The sequence below is a fragment of the Hyperolius riggenbachi genome, chromosome 5 (assembly GCF_040937935.1).
Source record: "Hyperolius riggenbachi isolate aHypRig1 chromosome 5, aHypRig1.pri, whole genome shotgun sequence".
Classification (NCBI taxonomy): Eukaryota; Metazoa; Chordata; class Amphibia; order Anura; family Hyperoliidae; genus Hyperolius; species Hyperolius riggenbachi.
This window is the reverse complement of record NC_090650.1, coordinates 357,159,285-357,178,084: the sequence shown is the minus strand read 5'-3', so window position 1 is coordinate 357,178,084 and position 18,800 is coordinate 357,159,285. Positions and strand designations below refer to the sequence as shown.

The window sequence follows — 18,800 nt, the reverse complement described above, 5'->3', positions numbered from 1 at the left end:
GTAGGGGGGCCCAGGCTTGATGTTGTGTGAGGGGCCCCAAAATTTCTGATGGCGGCCCTGCCTACACTACATTGAGGAGTTGATTTAACATCAAAGTTTTGTTCAAAAAAGAAAAATCCTGAGTGCAGCTTTTATTTAAAAAAAGAGAGAGTTTATGAACTGATCTCTAGCCATTGCTATGGGATTTTATGCCTCAGTGATCACCGGAAGATACAAACCACACAGTACCTAGATCATAGTGTAGATGTTATTTATCCAAGGCAGATAAAACAACAGCTAAAATGTTTTGGACTTCAATACATCCTTAATCATAGCTGACATATACTAAAACATGACACCTTTATATTTCCCCGGATACCTATACAAACACAGCGATAACAAATATACACTAATAAAGGAATGGAGTGGCATCACTGGGAAAATACACAGTGGCAAATAGCACTAGAAACTGCTTTTGAAGCAAGGATTTTGTCAGAAAAATGTAAATAAAATATTAACAAAAACAAGACATATTCACCTAAGGAGAGGGAAGACTCTGGGTCCTATAGAGCCTTCCCGCTCCTCTCCTGGTCCCCTCGTTCCAGCATCGTCACCCCTATTAGCACTGCTCTGTGCCACCACGGGAGGCTTTGGAAGTCTTCAGGACGGCTCTGTACTGCACCTGCATGAGTGCACTCCCTCGCGCACTGGCACACGTGCAGTATGAAGTAGCCTGTCTTCTGGAGCACTTAGGCACCCGTCTTCCTGAAGACGTCCAAAGCCTTCCGTGACTGAATATTTGAATAGCGGTAACTGCGCTGGAACGAGCTAACCAGGAGAGGAGTGGGAGGAAGGCCCTATTCCAGGCATGGGCAAACTCGGCCCTCCAGCTGTTACGGAACTACAAGTCCCACAATGCATTTGCCTTTATGTGTCATGACTGTGGCTGTCAGACTCCTGCAATGCATTGTGGGACTTGTAGTTCCTTAACAGCTGGAGGGCCAAGTTTGCCCATGCCTGCCCTATTCCCTCTCCATAGGTATCTGTTCTTTCATTTAAATTTAGTTTCAGGTTTGCATTATGTCAGTGTCCCAGAATAAGCATGCAGATGAGATGGTTTTACTCTGGTCTGATTCCACTGGCTGCATGTTTTGTTGCAGGGCGTGACTCAAACAACAAAAGCCAAAAACACACATGACAGCCAGGTAACTGGCATTAATTATAAGGGAATGAATATGGCAGCCTCTGTATTGGTACACATACTACATTCTTGACTGAGAGGGCTGCAAACGGCCACCTCAATTTCTATGTAACCTTTGTAGGACACTTTGTTACCATGGCAAGGAGCATAAATAATGAGGTGAGCAGATGAAAACAAACATGAAGCAAGAAACTGGAGCACCAATCAGAGCTCAGATTCCCTTCTCCGAGTGAAGTTAAAAAAGGGATCTGCCCCAGATTTCATAACTTAGATCCAGTGTACCAGTAAACCAGCATGTTTATTTATGTTAGGATGTAAAACGTACATCAATCCATAATAACTGAGATCTCACCTCTTGGGGTCAGATCAATATGGTAGCTCAAAGCTTAGATGAGGAGAAAATAGACTGGTGAAATAAGCAATTGTATATATCCTCCTAATCCTCTTAGTCCTAAAATGAAAAGTTTTATTTCATTTTTTACAAACTTAAAAAGTATTTTCCATGTTTTGTTGTCTCAGCTCAATGACACAGTCTTTCCATGTCCCAGAACTAAAATATATAAACTATTGGCAATTTTTATCTATCACCTGCACTCAGAAGCTGTTCTCTGCCAGGAAAGAGTTTTATAGCTGTAATTCCTTATCAGTGACTAGGTCCTGACTGGAGAGAAACTGTCATTTACATACCTAAATATTTAACTGTTCCAGGCAGAAAAAGAAAAAAGGGAAAACCGTCTAGTTATTTGTATGTTTGGCACTGTAAATATACGTACATGTCTATCTCATCATGTTACCTCAAATATACTTTAAGCTCTCTTAAGAAAATACAGCATGGCCTGGGAGACTGGAATCAACCCGGGTACATTTTATCAAATAAAGTAAAGTCTAGTCTTGCTTACTTTGCTGGGATGGGAAGAGGAAAATTGTGTCTCTACTGTGCAAGTGCCGGCTGTGTGAGGGCGGCATCTGGTCTCAGAGCCACGGTTGTTGACTGCAGCTGAGAATGCTTTGGCCTTTACCTAAACTTGCCACCTCTGTAAATATTTAAAGCGGATATCCAGCCTAAATTTAAAATCTATCAGCCTTACTGTAAAAGAAAGCTATAGTTACCTGCACTGCCTTCTTCCTCAAAGCCGTCCCAAAGACCCCGAATCACCCCACTTCTAGTGCGCGTCCCCGCCTCCCCTCACTACCCAGAGAAAAAGCCAAGATTTGGGGTCTTTGGGACGGCTTTGAGAGACAAGGCAGCGCAGGTAACTATAACTTTCTTTTACAGGAAGCCTGCTAGATTTTAAATTGAGGACGGAGATCTGCATTAATACATATAATTATGTGTAATATTTCATATTATCCTATATAAACAAAAACAATTTATAAAAAAGTATAATAAGGCCTGGTTCACACTATATGTCCTTTCGCACGCATTTTGGCAGCGCGTTTGGTGTACAATCAGCAAGAACATCAGAAGTGCATAGACAGCACTTCTGAAGTTCAGACTATGCACACTGCACAGCGGTGTGATGCGATATCACACTGCTGCACGCATTTCCGTCAAAGCACATCGCTGATCCCATTCACTGTAATGAATGGGATCAGCAACGCACGGCAATGCACGCGTTCCGAACACACACCCATCTGCGTTGCCTAATGTGAACGAAGCCTAAACCTATTTCTTTGTACTGAATGTAATAAATGTAATACCAATATGATACAGATTACCCATAATTATATGTTTTTTTTACGGCGTTCCTTTCTGTTATGAAGCTGTCAGCTTGTTGCCCTTAGCTCTGCCTGTGATTTAAAAAAAATGTGTTGTTTATTATGCCAAAAAAATGTTATTTTAAGTTTAACCTTTAAATCTTACATACTGGAACACAAACTAATATAAAATCAAGTTAAATGCTTTCTGAAAATACTAAAGCTGTGCCGCTTTTCAAAAAACAGATTTACTCAAGTGCGCCACGAACAAAGCCAAGCTTATCGATTAAATCATCAGCGCTAACAGACATTGCCAAAAATTGCATTAGTGGCATATCCATTACAATAAGTGCTGATGTCAACAGGAAGTCCTTTCCAAAGATTCTGAACCGGTTTTCCACTATAAATCACTAAAATGTCCAATTAAATTACCATGCAGAGAGAAGACTCCACCACTGGAATTGTACTTGGGGATACAGTTAATTGGATGATAAACGATTATTTAAAATGTTGAAAATCAATCTTCTTCCACTGATCTGAAGTGGCCAATGAACTGTACAATGTAACCAAATGTATTTCTGACAGATTCCTAGGCTCCTATATGTACATATTATATTCGCTGTGGTAAGGCAATCCATATAAAATGTACTGTGAAACCGTTATTTTGGGTCAACATGTTATATAGCTGCTTGACTGTGCCGCAAGATTCTATTACTGCCAGCCTTAAACTATTCCTCAATGAGGCATGAATGAAAAGGTGCAGATTCGGAAAATATTGTATCTCTTAAGTTCCGGGAGGAGGGGGGGGGGGTATTGGTTTGTCCCCATAGCTTTATTGGAGACCTCAGGTCTTCCTTACTGGTGGCAGCTAGAAAGAGGACAGCACACTGAGCAGTACATCAGGACAGGCAGCAGATACAAATACTCAGTAATCAGGTGGGAGGTTTGTACAAACACACACAGTAATCAGGCTAAAGATGAGGACAGACAAACATAGTAATGAGGCTGAGGATCTGGATGGACAGTCATAGTCAGTAGTCAGAATGACGGTCACAACAGGCAGTAGACAGGCGTAGTCTGAGCATTTGTCAGGACAGGCAGCAGACAGGCAAGTAAACAAAGCGTAGGTCAAGCCAGGCAGCAGACAGGCAGTATCAGGAATCAGAGTGAAGGTCAGGACAGCAGCAGACAGGCATCATCAGTAAACAGAGTGTAAGTTAAGAAAGACAGCAGACATGCATAGTCAGTAATCAGAATGAAGGTCAGAACAGGCAGCAGACAGGCATCGTCAGTAAACAGAGCCTAGGTCAGGGCAGGCAGCCAACAGTGCTAGTCAGTAATCAGAGTGAAGGTCAGGACAGGCACAGTCAGTAATCAGAGTGTAGGTTGGGACAGGCACCCAACAGTGTGAGTCAGTAATCAGAGTGAAGAGCAGGACAGGCAGCAGACAGGCACAGTCAGTATTCAGAGTGTAGGTCGGGACAGACAGCCAACAGTGCTAGTCAGTAAACAGAGTGAAGGTCAGGACAGGCAGCAGACAGATTACCTTTCATGCAAAGGGGCAGGGCTACGCACCAGAAGGTGGTGCACATGGACACGGTGAGACCCAGCAGGTAGATAAAACTTTATTTAAAACATAATCGTGACATTGACAATCTGGTTTTGCAATGATGCCAGCACAATTGCTCCAAAACTGCTGCAGTTGAATATTGAAAGGTTCATCTGTTCCCAAAACTTCCCAGTGAATCAACAGAAAATAAAATGTGTCTCCTCAACACCATGTGTACATCAGACGCAGTGGTCAGAAGTGAGATAAACAGATGTGGCTATTTTAGAGACTCGTTCTTGTCTAATCCTATATTTTATGTAGAACCTCCCATTAATTTAAAAATTTTTTGCTTCAGATTAGTTGGAAAAGGACATTTATAAAATCTCCAGAAAAACAAATTAGGTCAGGATAAATATTCTCAAGATGTTTACCCAAATATAAAGTAGGCCAGGAGGGGCTGTCTGCCACAAAGCCATAGTTAGAACACATGGGATAAGGGATTTGCTGAAATGGTAACTGGGGGGCAGCACAAGCCATCTATGTGAGAGTATCCATCAGCTGACCAGGTTGGTGAAGGCTGATTGGCACACTGCCATGGGTAAGCTCAACATCCAAATGCGCCAGGGGGTTACAGACATGTGTCAGAATGAATGTGCAGTGCCAGTGAACCGTGTTGCAAATGGAGCTCCGGCGCAGATGGCTGGTGAAAACATCTACTGTATGCGCACAAGGATTCATCACAAATAAATGTCTGCAGTTTTCACACCAGGCTTTCACCTACTGGCAGAGAGTTGCCTTCCCAAGTAAGTCACATTCTGAAATCAATTTCATGATCTCTTTACTCCCTAGAGCATAACCTAATTGAGTATGTTTGGGACCGCCTAGATCAATGAATAACCTAGATCAATGAATCCACCACTACTCATCTGCCAGCAACTGTCAGACCAACTGCAGTCCTAAAGTCTACAGATACCTCTTGCAACCATCCAGCATCTTATTGAGTCACTCCTTGGTATCTGTCATTTGTGTTGCCAGAGACGGTTATTCTGGACATTAGCCAGGAAGGCTGAGCCGGTAGGCAGGTGGCTCTGCCATCTAACCAATACCAGTCCTAATGGGTCTTAAAGGAAACCAAGACAATAGAGCAGCTGGAGAGGACGGCGATGGAGTCATGCATTTCATGGGGCTCCAGTTAAGTATAAATAAATACATTAACAACATCTCATGTACACTACAGCAGAAGGTGGTGAATTCACCTCCTGTCAGTTTCACATGTCCACTGGTCGGGCAATTACTAGCGCTCAGTACAAGGCGACCCCCCCTATGTAGTTGCATCTGAGTATGGCGGTTGACATGCGCAGATGTGACATGAGCCTTTTTTTTGCTGCCAGGTAACTTCGCTGCATTACGTGTTAAGGAATGCTGACATTCAGCTGCATGTAGCTGCAGCTGAATGGCGTTTGAGGCCGGCAGCCATGTGGCTGAATTGCTTAAAAAACAAGCAGTTCAGTCCTCCGTGAAAAGAGGCCTAACCCTTGGGGGTACTGTGCCCTTTGTACAGGATGTGAGAAAAAAGCAGAATCCTAAAACGTGTCAAAAAATGTATTGTACATGGAGAAAGTTTTCAAACAGTGGCATCACTACCAATAACGCAGAAAATTTAATCAGGTGGCAAATGCTGTATAATCAGTGGTGTATCTATAGAGGTGCAGGCACCATGGGCCTGCCTGCACCTCTCTTCTCCCTCTATGATTCAGCGTCCATCCCCCCGACCACAACATACTTGCAACGCATACCTCAGATCAGCGCCCCCTCGTCCTCTTCTCCCTCCGTGTTGCACAGCGCCCATCTCCCCAACATACCAGTACTCGCAGCAGCAGATACAGCAGCGACCAGAGGGCAGAAGCACTGCAAGCACAGTTATCAAAGGATTTGAAATGCAGGATGTGACATCATCAGTCACTTCCTGCATTCGAAATGTGCACTGTGATCACTGTTCTGGCAGCGCTTCTGCCCTCTGGTCACCGCTGTATCTGTCCTTGCGAGTATGTTGGGGAGGCAGGCACTGTGCAACACAGAGGGATAAGAGGAGGAGGGGGGAATGAAGGATGGAAGCCGCTGTCAATCATATCCACGTGATCTGTTGTGTACTGCCCAGGCGCAGAACTACTGCGCATGGGCAGTACACTCCAGACCACATGGACGTGATTGAAAGCGGCTCTTGCGCAGGCGCAGAAGATTCCAACCTGGCGAGGTTGTCAACGGAGGGGATTCCAGACCACTGGCTGGAAGCGGAGTAGCGGCTAGGGGCAGATCAGCTGCTAACGGCTAGAGGAAGCACTAGGTAGGTAGATGTAATTTTTTTATGCAGCTCGGAAAATTCCTTTAAGGGCTAAAAATCGTGGAACACGAACAAGTTAATGATTAAAACATACTTTTTCATTTAAGTTTCATTTGGAATCGAATCAGGCTTTCAAGAAGCATACAATGCAGTCACGATGATAATAACTAGGAGTGGGTCAGCTGGCTGATATTAAAAATAAATCTTTTCCTTTATGACAGAGAAGTAATCAGCAAATGGTAGCTACCGGTCAAGGACTAGCTTACAAACCTGCTTCCTCATGACATCTGTAGCTTGCATGATGTAGCGAGGAGGCAATCCATGGCTTCGGGCGAGAATAAGAGCCTGTTCAAGAGTGACGCTCAAAGTGCATCTGCGGGAAATACCAATAGAAGTGCATTATCAATAGAGCCACAAAGACCTGCATCCATGTTTACAGTTATGGCATCAGAAATATGCTTATCATCCGCAACACAGGTAAAGCAGACACTTATGATTCGCAGTCTGGCCGTATTAAGTCAAGGATTCTGTAATATGTCAAACACAGAGCGGTCAAGGATAAAGCTGAACTAAAGGCATACAATAATATTTATATAAAATAAGAAATAAACTATAATATATTTATGTAACACATTTCCTTGTCTTTCTACCATAAATGGCTCTCACGCCACTTTCTAGTTGTACCTTAGCAGTATTTTTATTATTATTAGTAGTAGTATTGTAGTAGTAGAAGTAAAATTGACATGCTAACATTCAAATCTATACAGGCCATAGGCGTGGATACATGAAGGATTTGTTGCAACTGCGTCACCCCTCCCACAACATCAGGTCAAAAGGATCCAATAACCTGACCACCTCCAGAGTCCAACTAAAAACCTTTGGAGCCAGAGCTTTCTGTCATGCTGCCTCTACCCTATGGTATGCATTGCCAAACTTAATCAAGACAGCTCCAACCCTGGACATAACCACATAACGACCAGCTAACACCGATAGGCGGCGGCTGGTCGTTTGTGGGTTTCCATGGATACGGCCGCTCGAGCCATTCCATGTCAGTTCACGGAGGGTGTCTCCGTGAACAGCCTGCCAGCCTCCGATCGCAGCTCGCAGGCTAATTGTAAACATGCGGGGAAGAAATCCCCGGTGTTTACATCAATACGGCACTGCTGCGCAGCAGCGCCGTAAAGGAGATCAGCGATCCCCGGCCTCTGATTGGCCGGGGATCGCCGGTATCTGATAGGCTAAAGCCTATCAGAGGCGGCGCAGGACGAATCACCGTCCTGTGCTGCCCACAGCAAGGAGGGGAGGGAGGGAAGGGGACAGAGAGCAGAATAGCACTGCGGAGGGGGGCTTTGGGGAGCCCCCCCGCAAAACCCAAACAGCTGGCGGCGATCAGACCCCCCCAGCAGGACATCCCCCTAGTGGGGAAAAAAGGGGGGAAGTCTGTTCGCCCTGGCTGAAACACGATCTGTGCTGTGGGCTGCAGAGCCCACACAGCACAGATAAGGGGAAAATCCCCTGGTCCTTAAGTGGTTAAATGAAGTTACCTGTTTAGTCTGGCATTTATGATCACATAACATTTCCCCCTGTACACATCGCTATGTACTGATCTGAGACAAGCTTATGTGCTCAGGGAGAAATGCACATTACAAATGTTTTGTTGTTGCTGCTGTTATAGTTCTAGATGTAATAATACCGTCTTTTTATATGCACAAAACATAGACATACAGGAGCAATTACCATCAGTTCAATTGCTTTAATTCTATTTATGTATATGCTACTGAGAAATAACAGACCACTCTATAAAGAACAGTCGTGTCCCACCGTATGTACTAAATGTCCGTAGATTTGATGTGCGCAGGAAGCGTACGGTTATATTACCAGTACTAAAGCTGGGGGTAGCAGTGAGCTTTATGCAGTTAGCACTACTTGCAGTTACTGGGGTACCCTATTAATGCAAGTTGCGCTAATTACATAAAGCCCACTACTACTTTTAGTGCATCAGGGCCAAAAGTCTTTTTGTCACAGAAGAGTGTGGGTTTGGATTATGGGAGGAAAGCAAATATACAGGGCAGGCCCGGATTTACATCACAGGAGCCTATAGGCACAGATGTCCTGGCACCCTAGACTGCTCCCTCCATGAACCTGCAAACCCCCGCCGAACCGCACTGCAAGTGTTTTGGCTGGTCCAGCTGTCACTCCTCCCTTATATACCTTGTCTGGCATAGGTAGCTACAGGTGCCCCTTAGCATTAGGTAACCAGAGCTATCCTCAGTATTAAGTAGCTAGAGGTGCCCCCAGGTGAAGGTAGATCTCATCAGTGGGATGCTTAGAGTCGGGTTTAGTAACCTCTCATTTACACTCACCTCGGGACTCTGCACGGGAAGAAGAGGAGGAGGCACTCAGGGAGGGGAGTGAGCTGCCTTTACATCATCAGGCGCCTGTAGGCACGTGCCTACAGTGCCTTATGGTAAATCCGGCCCTGATACAGGGCAGATTTACAAGTTATTAATGGCAGGCTAGGTTGCAATGGGCCTGTTGCATGAAAGGCCAGGAAATCTGCCAGTACTTATGCCAGGAGTTACCTTACACTATTAGCGACACAAGTGTTAGCGAGGTAACGTGCCCGGTGCTAATAGTATAATGCGTGCTGCTCCCCTGGTCTTAGTAGCTGTAAAACTGCCCCGCCTTATCTGTGAACAGCAAAGTTACAGGTCTTTCGTGCATCAGACCAAATCTCCCTCAATTAGGAAATACACCAATCATGGTTAAAGAGTAAAAAAAGTGAAGGACTTTTTCTTGATTTGTGGTGATTCCAAATGTGATTCTTAGCCATTGCTACCAAACCTTGGTACTTTCCAGGCAATGGTTGCAGTGATTACTAGTAAATAGCTGACAATGCTGCCCAATAAACATACGTTTTGGCAGGGAAAATGTTTATTTAACATCCCGGCAACTGCAGATAAATATTTTTTTCGTTTTTAAATGTCAGCGTGGGCCAGAGGACCGACAGATGCAGAGGCAGGGTGGCGTTCTGCAACCAAGAAAGAACCAACACAGACCTGATACAGAGAAAGAAAGGCACAAAGAAGAAAAAACATGGATACTGAGGCTGGATTTTAGGGAATGTAAAACCTTCTCTCTTTTGTTTTCTGAAAAAGTTTCTCCTCTGAAGTATGCTCCAATGAACCTGATGCTGGATAGTGTACTGGTTAAGGGCTCTGCCTCTGACACAGGAGACCTTCACTCTTTCTTTTCAGTAAGCCAACACCTATTCAGCAAGGAGTCTAAATCTGCTACTACCTACCAGGGGCATTGCTAGCCCCAAAGATCAGTGGCACGTGCCCCGGATCTATTCTAGGGTGCCCCGCATGTCCCGCAGGCAGCAGTACTCACCTCCAGCCGCTTGGCCTCCAGATTCTGCAAACATCTTCTCCCCCTAGTGTCTGAGAATGAGTCCTATGCTAGAGCTCCTTGCATCTGATTCTCCGATAATAGGGGGAGAATCGCTTGCTACAGAGGATGTCTCCAAACTTGGACCAGGTGGTAGAGATGAGTAGTTCCTCCTGCTGTGCTATTTTTCTGGGGGGGGGGGGAGGAACAGTGAGGAAACACACAATGCATGCTCCCTATAGAGGCTCCAGGCACCTCAGCTTCCAGCATGTCACCACAACACCCAGCATGCCCCATAGAGGTACCACAGCACCCAGCATGTCCCATATGTTTAAGTGACACAGCTTATTTATGTTATATGCTGCATTTCATTTTTTTCTGGGCAGGCCTACTTAGACCGCTGTTAAGTTTATGTACATTTGGCCCCACCCACGACCACACCCACATTCTGGTGCATGGCCACACCCACTTCTCATCTGGAGTGCCCAAAAGTGCCCCGGATCTCTTGGGATCCTAGTTACGCCCCTGCTGCCTACTGAGTGTGCTCTGGCGGCTGCCTTGCAAGCATCAGAAGAAAACATTGTAATTATTATCCACTAATATACAGTAAAATTTGCAGCTAGCACGTGGCAATTTTACTGGTATTTATGCACATAACATAGCACGCGTTGCGCACATAGCGCAGCTCCTGTTGCCACATTGCTTCTATAGTGTGTGTTACACTATTTGCATAATGCGCATTATAATAGTAATGTGTGAGGTGTGTTTATAACGCAACAAGAAATGGCTCAGTGGGCGGCATTTGACCCCCAGGCCGAACTTTCAATATGCCTGACTTATATACCAAATGCAGATCCTCCATGGAGATGCCTTTGTCACTCAGGCCCAGTGTGTCACTTTTTGGATTGGAACCCAAAACTCAGCGTTGTGGGACAAGAGCACTAGCACAAAAATAAGCTTTTCTTTTTGACATGCAATACTGCTGTCAGCTGTTTTAAATGGCATCGTTTATGCTGTCTAACAAATAAAATGAGACATGGAGGGAATCAAATATTTTCCTCGTATATAGAGTATTGCTTTTAGGCTTCATAAACTGATCCTTTAAATTAGCAACAAATGTTGCCTGCATCTGTTAATTTTATGTTATGTTTCTGTATAGCTCTTAGCTGTGGCTCAGATGAAAATCATAAAACCGGTATCATAACTTCTACCTGTAAATCATAAAAAAAAAAAAAACAGCTGCATAGCAATCAAAATAGTATCATCATCTCGATGCGTAAATTCAAAAAGGGGAAATAATCAAAGCACACTTGTGTTCGGTTATTCATACTGTTCTCGATGAGACCTTCTCGCAAAGTGTTATATGAATTTTCTGCAGTCCCAATGACTTTCATTAAAACACAAACCACACACAAAAAAAGCCGTTATCTGTATTTTAAAGGACCACTATAGTGAAACATTGTAACATTTAAAGTACGTGTGAACACATACAAATAAGAGGTAATGTTTCTTTCAGTGTAAAATGAGCTATAGATTACCCGTATATCCTCGAGTATAAGCCGAGTTTTTGAGGCCAAAAAAGTGGCCCAAAAGTGGGGGTCTCGGCTTATACTCGAGTGCCCACCTCCCCGAGTGCACCTTCCTTCCGCAGAGTGTAAAAAAAAAAAAGCTGAGCAGCGCTAATGGTTGATTAACTTCCCCCTCCCGCTCGCCGCAATGTATACAGTAACCCGCGTGTCCTCCTCCCCGCTATGTGTAAAGTGCTGTAATCCATGTGACAGTCTCTCCCCGGCAGACTGGAGTGTGTTGCCAACCTTGGAATTGTCCTCCGTGTCCCCCGAGTGTCACCATATGCAGTGCAGCTTTGAGTAACTCACAGTGATCCGCGCTGTGTTCGGATGCCTCTTCCTGCCTGTCGTAAACTCGTTGCTATGACTCAATCACGTGCACCACGTGCGGCGTCATAGCAACGAGCCTGCGACAGGCAGGAAGAGGCATCCGAACACAGCGCGGATCACTGTGAGTTACTCAAAGCTGCGCTGCATATGGTGACACTCGGGGGACACGGAGGACAATTCCAAGGTTGGCAACACACTCCAGTCTGCCGGGGAGAGACTGTCACATGGATTACAGCACTTTACACATAGCGGGGAGGAGGACACCCGGGTTACTGTATACATTGCGGCGAGCGGGAGGGGGAAGTTAATCAACCATTAGCGCTGCTCAGCTTTTTTTTTTTTACACTCTGCGGAAGGAAGGTGCACTCGGGGAGGTGGGCACTCAAGTTACACATAGCGGGGGAGAGGGGCATGTGGGTTACTGTACACATTGCGGCAAACGGGAAGGGGGCACAGATTACAGTACACATAGCCACGAGCAGGAGGGGAGGGGGGAGTTATGTGATCATTAGTGCTGCTCAGCTTTTTTTCTCTTTTTTTTACACATTGCGGTGGGGGAGTGCAGGGGGGCACGCTGCCATTAGTGATAGCTTTTAACGCAGAACTCAGTACTTTCTCTCTGCTCTATAAGATACGCACCTTAAGTATCTAGGATAGTAAAGAAAAACAATTCTTTGTTACAGCTGATACAAAATCCTGCAATACATCTGCAGTGCGTCTACTTCCTGCTTTCATGGAAGCAGACATATTAACATCCTGTGCTTTCAAATGAGCTTATTTACCTTGACAGGTGACACAGGAGAGTTCAAATTACAATTTGTGATTAGACAGATGAGGAGGAGGAATTATTTTTATTATTAATGCTGCTGCATTTCCTACCCTCGGCCTATACTCGGATCAATCATTTTTTCCAGGATTTTTTGGTAAAAGTTGGGGGGTCGGCCTATACTCGAGTCGGCTTATACTCGAGTATATACGGTACTTTTCTCCTATGTTGCTGTCACTGAGGCCTCGTTCACATTGGGTTTTGATCGCGTTAGCACTGGACGTTTTTTGAAGAGATCTTTTTTTCCCTCCCGGCGATTTCTGCTCGTTGGACGTTTTTGGTAAGCGTTTTTGTAGGTGTTTTTACAGAGCGATTCCATTTTTTCACTCCCTGACGTCAGTCAGAAAGTGAACTCTTTGATCCGGAAAAGAATAAATACACTGTGCTTGATTCACAAAAGAGTGCTAACTGTTAGCATGGCCATTTTCGTGCGAATTTTCGCATTGCACGCAATTGCGAATTTTCGTGCAAAACGCTAAAGTTTTCACGAGCAAACGCGAATTTTCACACAAAAACGATATCGATTTCGCGTTTGCACACGAAAACATTAGCGTTTCACGCGAAAATTCGCGATCGCGCGCAATGCGAAAATTCACGCGAAAACGGCCGTGCTAACAGTTAGCACTCTTTTGTGAATCAAGCCCAATGTATTTATTCTTAAAAACGCGAATGCAATCAGTGCACAAAGCGATTTTGTGAGCGTTTTTTCCTATACCTTCCATTGTAGCAAAATCACCCCAAAAATGGTCTATGCAGCGCTTCTCTGAGTGGAAATCAGACGAATGGCCCTAATCTGAACAAGCGCATAGGATAGCATTGTGTAAGCGCTTTCAGGGCGATTTTGAAAAATCGCCGGAGCTGAAAAAATATCCAAAAACGTCGCCAGTGTGAACAAGCCCTAACAGTAGTTAGTAGAAATCGGACAGAACTGAAAGGTTTTTGACTAGTCCATCTCTTCATGGGGGATTCTCAGTATTTAATTTATTCTTTACAAAAGCACACCCTAGGAAGGACCTATACAAAGATGCAGTCCGCCCTCCCAACCTGTTTGCACACTATTCTGGCAGTTGGACTAAGCAACTGCCGTTCACGAAGTGCTTTTGAAAATAAAGAAAGTCATGAGCTTCCCCATAAGAAAATGGGCCAGGCCAAAACCTGTCAGCTCTGGCAGATTTCTACTACCTACTGTAAGTGACAGCAACCTAGGAGAAAAGTAATTTATAGCACATTTTACTCTGGAAGAAACAAACTTTTTATTTAAGTATTTTCATGTTTTTTAACCACTTGAGGACTGCGGTGTTAACCCCCCTAGTGACCAGGCCATTTTTACTTAATTGGGCCACTGCAGCTTTAAGGCAAAGCTGCAGGCCCGTACAACTCAGCTTACAAGTGATTCCCCCCGCCGTCTAATAGTCTAATAGTCTAATAGTCTCTCGAGCGGCGAACGCCGCACGGCGACTGAAGGCGGGGCGGAGCTCCGCTCCCCGAGCAGGAGATGCGCGCGATCTCCTGCTAGCCCCATAAAAGACAGTTCACGCCAATGGGCGTGGAGTGGTCCTGGGGCTGCCGCACTGCTCACGCCAATCGGCAAGTATTAAAGAGACTCTGTAATAACAAAAAGATCCCCTGGGGGGTACTCACCTCGGGTGAGGGAAGCCTCAGGATCCTAATGAGGCTTCCCACGCCGTCCTCTGTCCCACGGAGGTCTCGCTGCAGCCCTCCGAACAGCCGGCGACTGTGCCGACTGTTCAATTCAATATTTACCTTTGCAGGCTCCAGCGGGGGCGCTGTGGCTGCTTCGGCTGCGAAGTAGACGGAAATACCCGATCTCAGTCGGGTCCGCTCTACTGCGCAGGCGCCGGAGACTTGCGCCTGCGCAGTAGAGCGGACCCGACGGCGATCGGGTATTTCCGCCTACTTCGGAGAGAAAGCAGCCAGAGCGCCTGCGCAGGAGCCTGCAAAGGTAAATATTACGTCACCGCTGTACGGAGGGCTACAGCGAGACCCCCGAGGGACGCAGGACGGCGTGGGAAGCCTCATTAGGATCCTGAGGCTTCCCCCACCCGAGGTGAGTACCCCCCAGGGGCCGTTTTTTCGTTACAGTTCCTCTTTAAAGAGACTCTGTAACAAAATTTTCAGCCTTATTTCTTCTATCCTATAAGTTCCTATATCTGTTCTAATGTGGTCTGGATTACTGCAGCCTATTCTAGTTGCTCTGTTTCTGCAATATATAATCTTCTTTTCTTTGTCAAGCTTTGTCAACCCAGGGAGGAATGGGCTGCCTCTGCTGTGATAGGGACAAGTTATGCACGCCCCCTGCAGGCTCTGTGTGTGATTTGTTTATTCCTCACAGACAGTTTGTGATGCTGATGGAGGGAGCTGTTGCCTGTCACATGCAGAGAAACTGTGACTAATCCCAGACTGGAATGCAGATAATTCACTATGTAATAAAAACTTGTAGTATACTGTAACATGAAATATATATACCGTGTGTATATATATATATATATATATATATATATATATATATATATACACATACACACATATTAGTGTATATGTGGGTATATATATGTATATATATCACTTCCTGGTTAGCGGCCATGTTTTTTGTTTGCTAACACTACCTAAAACTGGCGATTAAAAGCCAGGATCGCGGCGGGGTGCGGCGGAAACAGCAAAGAGGGGTCCAGGAGATCATAGTTACTCGATTGGTATGTTTTATTGTACAAATCAGACAATACAGATTCTTTAAATTTTAAAATGTTTCATGATAGTGGTCCTTTAAGTGCAGAAACCAGAAATACAATGCTAGGAGATAGCCAATGGGATGCAAATAATTGTGTGTTGATGTGGGGCTATTCAAATTTTGTATGCAAATGTATGCTGCTTGAAAGTGGACCAATCAAATTATATCTTCTACCATAAGATTAACAAACATCAAATCCGCGATAAAAGTGTTTTCACATTTTTGCAAATCGCACAAAAATGTTAATAAATGTGAACCCTGCCTAAGATAATGATTGCGTTTCATTTTCCAAGGCACTTAACTGAATGCATTAGAGTCAAAGTAGGAAGGGACACCTCAGAATATTCAAATATTCGTGTCACAACCCGCCATTCATCTCCAGATCTTTATTACCGAGGTTAAAGTGAGATCAGTGACTTTCCGTTTTATTGCCAGCGTGACAGAGTAACAAATCAATAGCGCATAAACCTCCAATGCTGCGAGTGACCAGGATGAGTTACTGAACTATTAACATCATGAATATTATCTTATACAGACTCATAAGGGTATTATTTACACCTTGTTCTCTATGTATACCGTTTGCTTGCCTGGGGCATCAGCAGGTACATGCCCCCATCTCCTGACGGTTGCCTCAGATCCATGATGGCTAATTAGATATCAGTGATTCAGTGGCTTTATTTTACAACTTTGCACATGTTTCAGCAATAGGCGGAGCCTAGCGGAGCCAGGAGCGTCTGACGTCACAAGGAGCAGGCAACTACATCGCCGGGATTACTGAACATAGGCAGAGACGCGGATACGCCACAGCGGGGACGGGACGCCGAATCCGCGGAGAGGGCAATACCGCTGGGCCAGAGAGCTTGACACGCTTGTCATTCAACAGAACTGCGTGAGTGCGCATTGAGCGCAGGCTATTGATGGTTTTAAAAGGTTTTATGCTATGTTCTGTTTTATATATATTTTTATGAGGATTGGATTAAAATCGAGTGAAGTTGAAAATCAAATCGACAAGTGGCTGGTTCATAATATAAACCTTGTTGGCATTTAAGCAGCATATATCTGGTGAGCATATACCCTATAGGGGAGGTGTGGATAATCTACACACTTGGAGTGGAGCACGGGTGAACGCACGTGTTAGCACGGGGAATATATATGGTGATATGAATATACGACAGTAATGCACTATGTCCAGATTTTGATTTTGCAGGCAAACAGGAGATAGAAGAGGAGCGCTGTCATACAAAACAATTAAGGTATTTTAACAGAATGGTATTGACACCAGACCTTCCAGTTCTGACAAGATTTTGACAGAACTGAAATATATCAGTTGCTGTCAGTTATATATCAGTTGCCGTCAGTTATAGCTGAAAGGACAACTGATGTGCAATGTAATGTCCATGTTTTCCTATGGCTCAAGTGGGCGATATTACAGTTTAACAGTGTGCTGAACCAGGAGCTGTTACAGGGTCATTGCTATTTTTAAAATGGATGATGGAGAAATGTCATCGATCAAGAGGTTGAGGAGTACACGGGAGGTAAGTATGACGTATGTATGTTTATTTTGACTTTTCATTTTAGGTTGGCTTTAAGATTTTTTAACTGTCAAACGAGGAACCTTCAGGTTTGCTGACAATTTTACATTCATTTTATATTTGCGGAAACAGCAGTGACAATTTGCTGCCCCCTCCACTCTATAGCATTATTTGGAGTATGTAGGACCAGTGATTATTTTGCTGTGCGCTCTTCTCACATCTGTTTATGCTCCTGGCCTCATACTTGATTGCTCCGTGTTTAGTAAGTCAAGGCTCATTTCTATGTCTTCTCTTAACGCATTTCTGAATTATGTATTGCCAGTTCCACCTGTGCTATTCATAGAAATCACGCCAGGAGGCATGCCCATGGCCATGAACTGCTGTGATTAAACCACAGTCTTTTATTTGCAGAAGATTACCAGATTATGTGAACATATCAGCATGTAATAAAAATGATTACAAAGTTTATAGTACAAGCACTGAGGTGTCGCCGCTGTAATGTTAATATGATCCTTCTGGATTAGTTCATTTTGGTATTTCTCATAAAACACTGGTGCCGTTAGCTTCAGCTCAACGGCCCTGATTCTCTCAAGCATCACTTCTGACATCCCCAAATACATTGCTGTAAATTAACTAAACAGTGTTAAAATGCCCATGCGCAAGCAGTGCGCAGCAATGTTACTCATGTTTTTATAAGTAGCGTAGCTTGCGTTGTACCCATCACAACTCGTACTATGCACACAATACTTGCATCGCATACATAAAGCAGGTTACGCTATCTGCACAATGCATGCGGTGGCTGGATGGTGTAATGGTTAAGGGCTCTGCCTCTGACACAGGAGACCAGGGTTCGAATCTCGGCTCTGCCTGTTCAGTAAGCCAGCAGCTATTCAGTAGGGGACCTTAGGCAACTCTCCCTAACACTGCTACTGCCTATAGAGCGCGTCCTAGTGGCTGCAGCTCTGGCGCTTTGAGTCTGCCAGGAGAAAAGCGTGATATAAATATTATTTGTCTTGTCTTGTCATGCTATACCACTTGCATATGCACCAGTAAAATTGCTGTGCCCTACCTGCGTACAGCAATTTCTCAGCGGTTTAGTGAATAGAAGCCAATGGCCATAGATGCTTAGAGATGCCTTAGTAAATCAGGAAATTGTAAACCAGACCCTATAACAGTATAAAATGTACATAAACAAATACACACAGGCTACTGTATGCAGGTGTCATTAGAAAAAAACAGCCTTAGCACTTCGATCAGAAGACCTTGTCAAGGTAAAACTTTCAAGTTCTGCCTCACAAGAGAACTGTAATCTGTAACATGCAGGCTATGCATGCGGTGGAGTCTGGGAACATATGCACATGCTTGGATATATGACTTGATTGAAGATGAAAATTTAAGCCCCAAGAGAGTCACAAAAGTAAGCAGTTAATCTACCTCTGTGGATCACAACAGTGTTTATTTTGTGGATAACTGGGTTAATCATAGCTTGGGATCTTAGCAGCTCTGGGTTTCAAATAGCTTAAAGGGCTGCATCCCTCCCCCCCTCCAGGTCCCTTTTCACTGCCATTATTCAGGGTTGGTGTGAGGTTCATCAAGCGTGTTTTTTTTTTACCTTAGCTTGTGGGCAATTAAGTCTT

At 44.5% G+C, this 18,800-nt stretch overlaps 1 protein-coding gene and 1 long non-coding RNA gene across 2 annotated transcripts in view; one reads left to right on the top strand and one right to left on the bottom strand.

The window, feature by feature from the left end:
• LOC137518967 (uncharacterized) overlaps nt 1-16,549 on the top strand; it is a 118,458-nt gene extending 101,909 nt beyond the window's left edge. Inside the window, exon 3 of the long non-coding RNA XR_011020939.1 lies at nt 16,334-16,549. This is a non-coding gene — a long non-coding RNA (uncharacterized lncRNA). The remainder of the gene's footprint in view (nt 1-16,333) is intronic.
• PREX2 (phosphatidylinositol-3,4,5-trisphosphate dependent Rac exchange factor 2) overlaps nt 1-18,800 on the bottom strand; it is a 415,237-nt gene that overhangs the window by 21,710 nt on the left and 374,727 nt on the right. Inside the window, exon 38 of the mRNA XM_068237470.1 lies at nt 7,039-7,141. Coding sequence (XP_068093571.1) covers nt 7,039-7,141 — 103 coding nt within the window. The remainder of the gene's footprint in view (nt 1-7,038; nt 7,142-18,800) is intronic.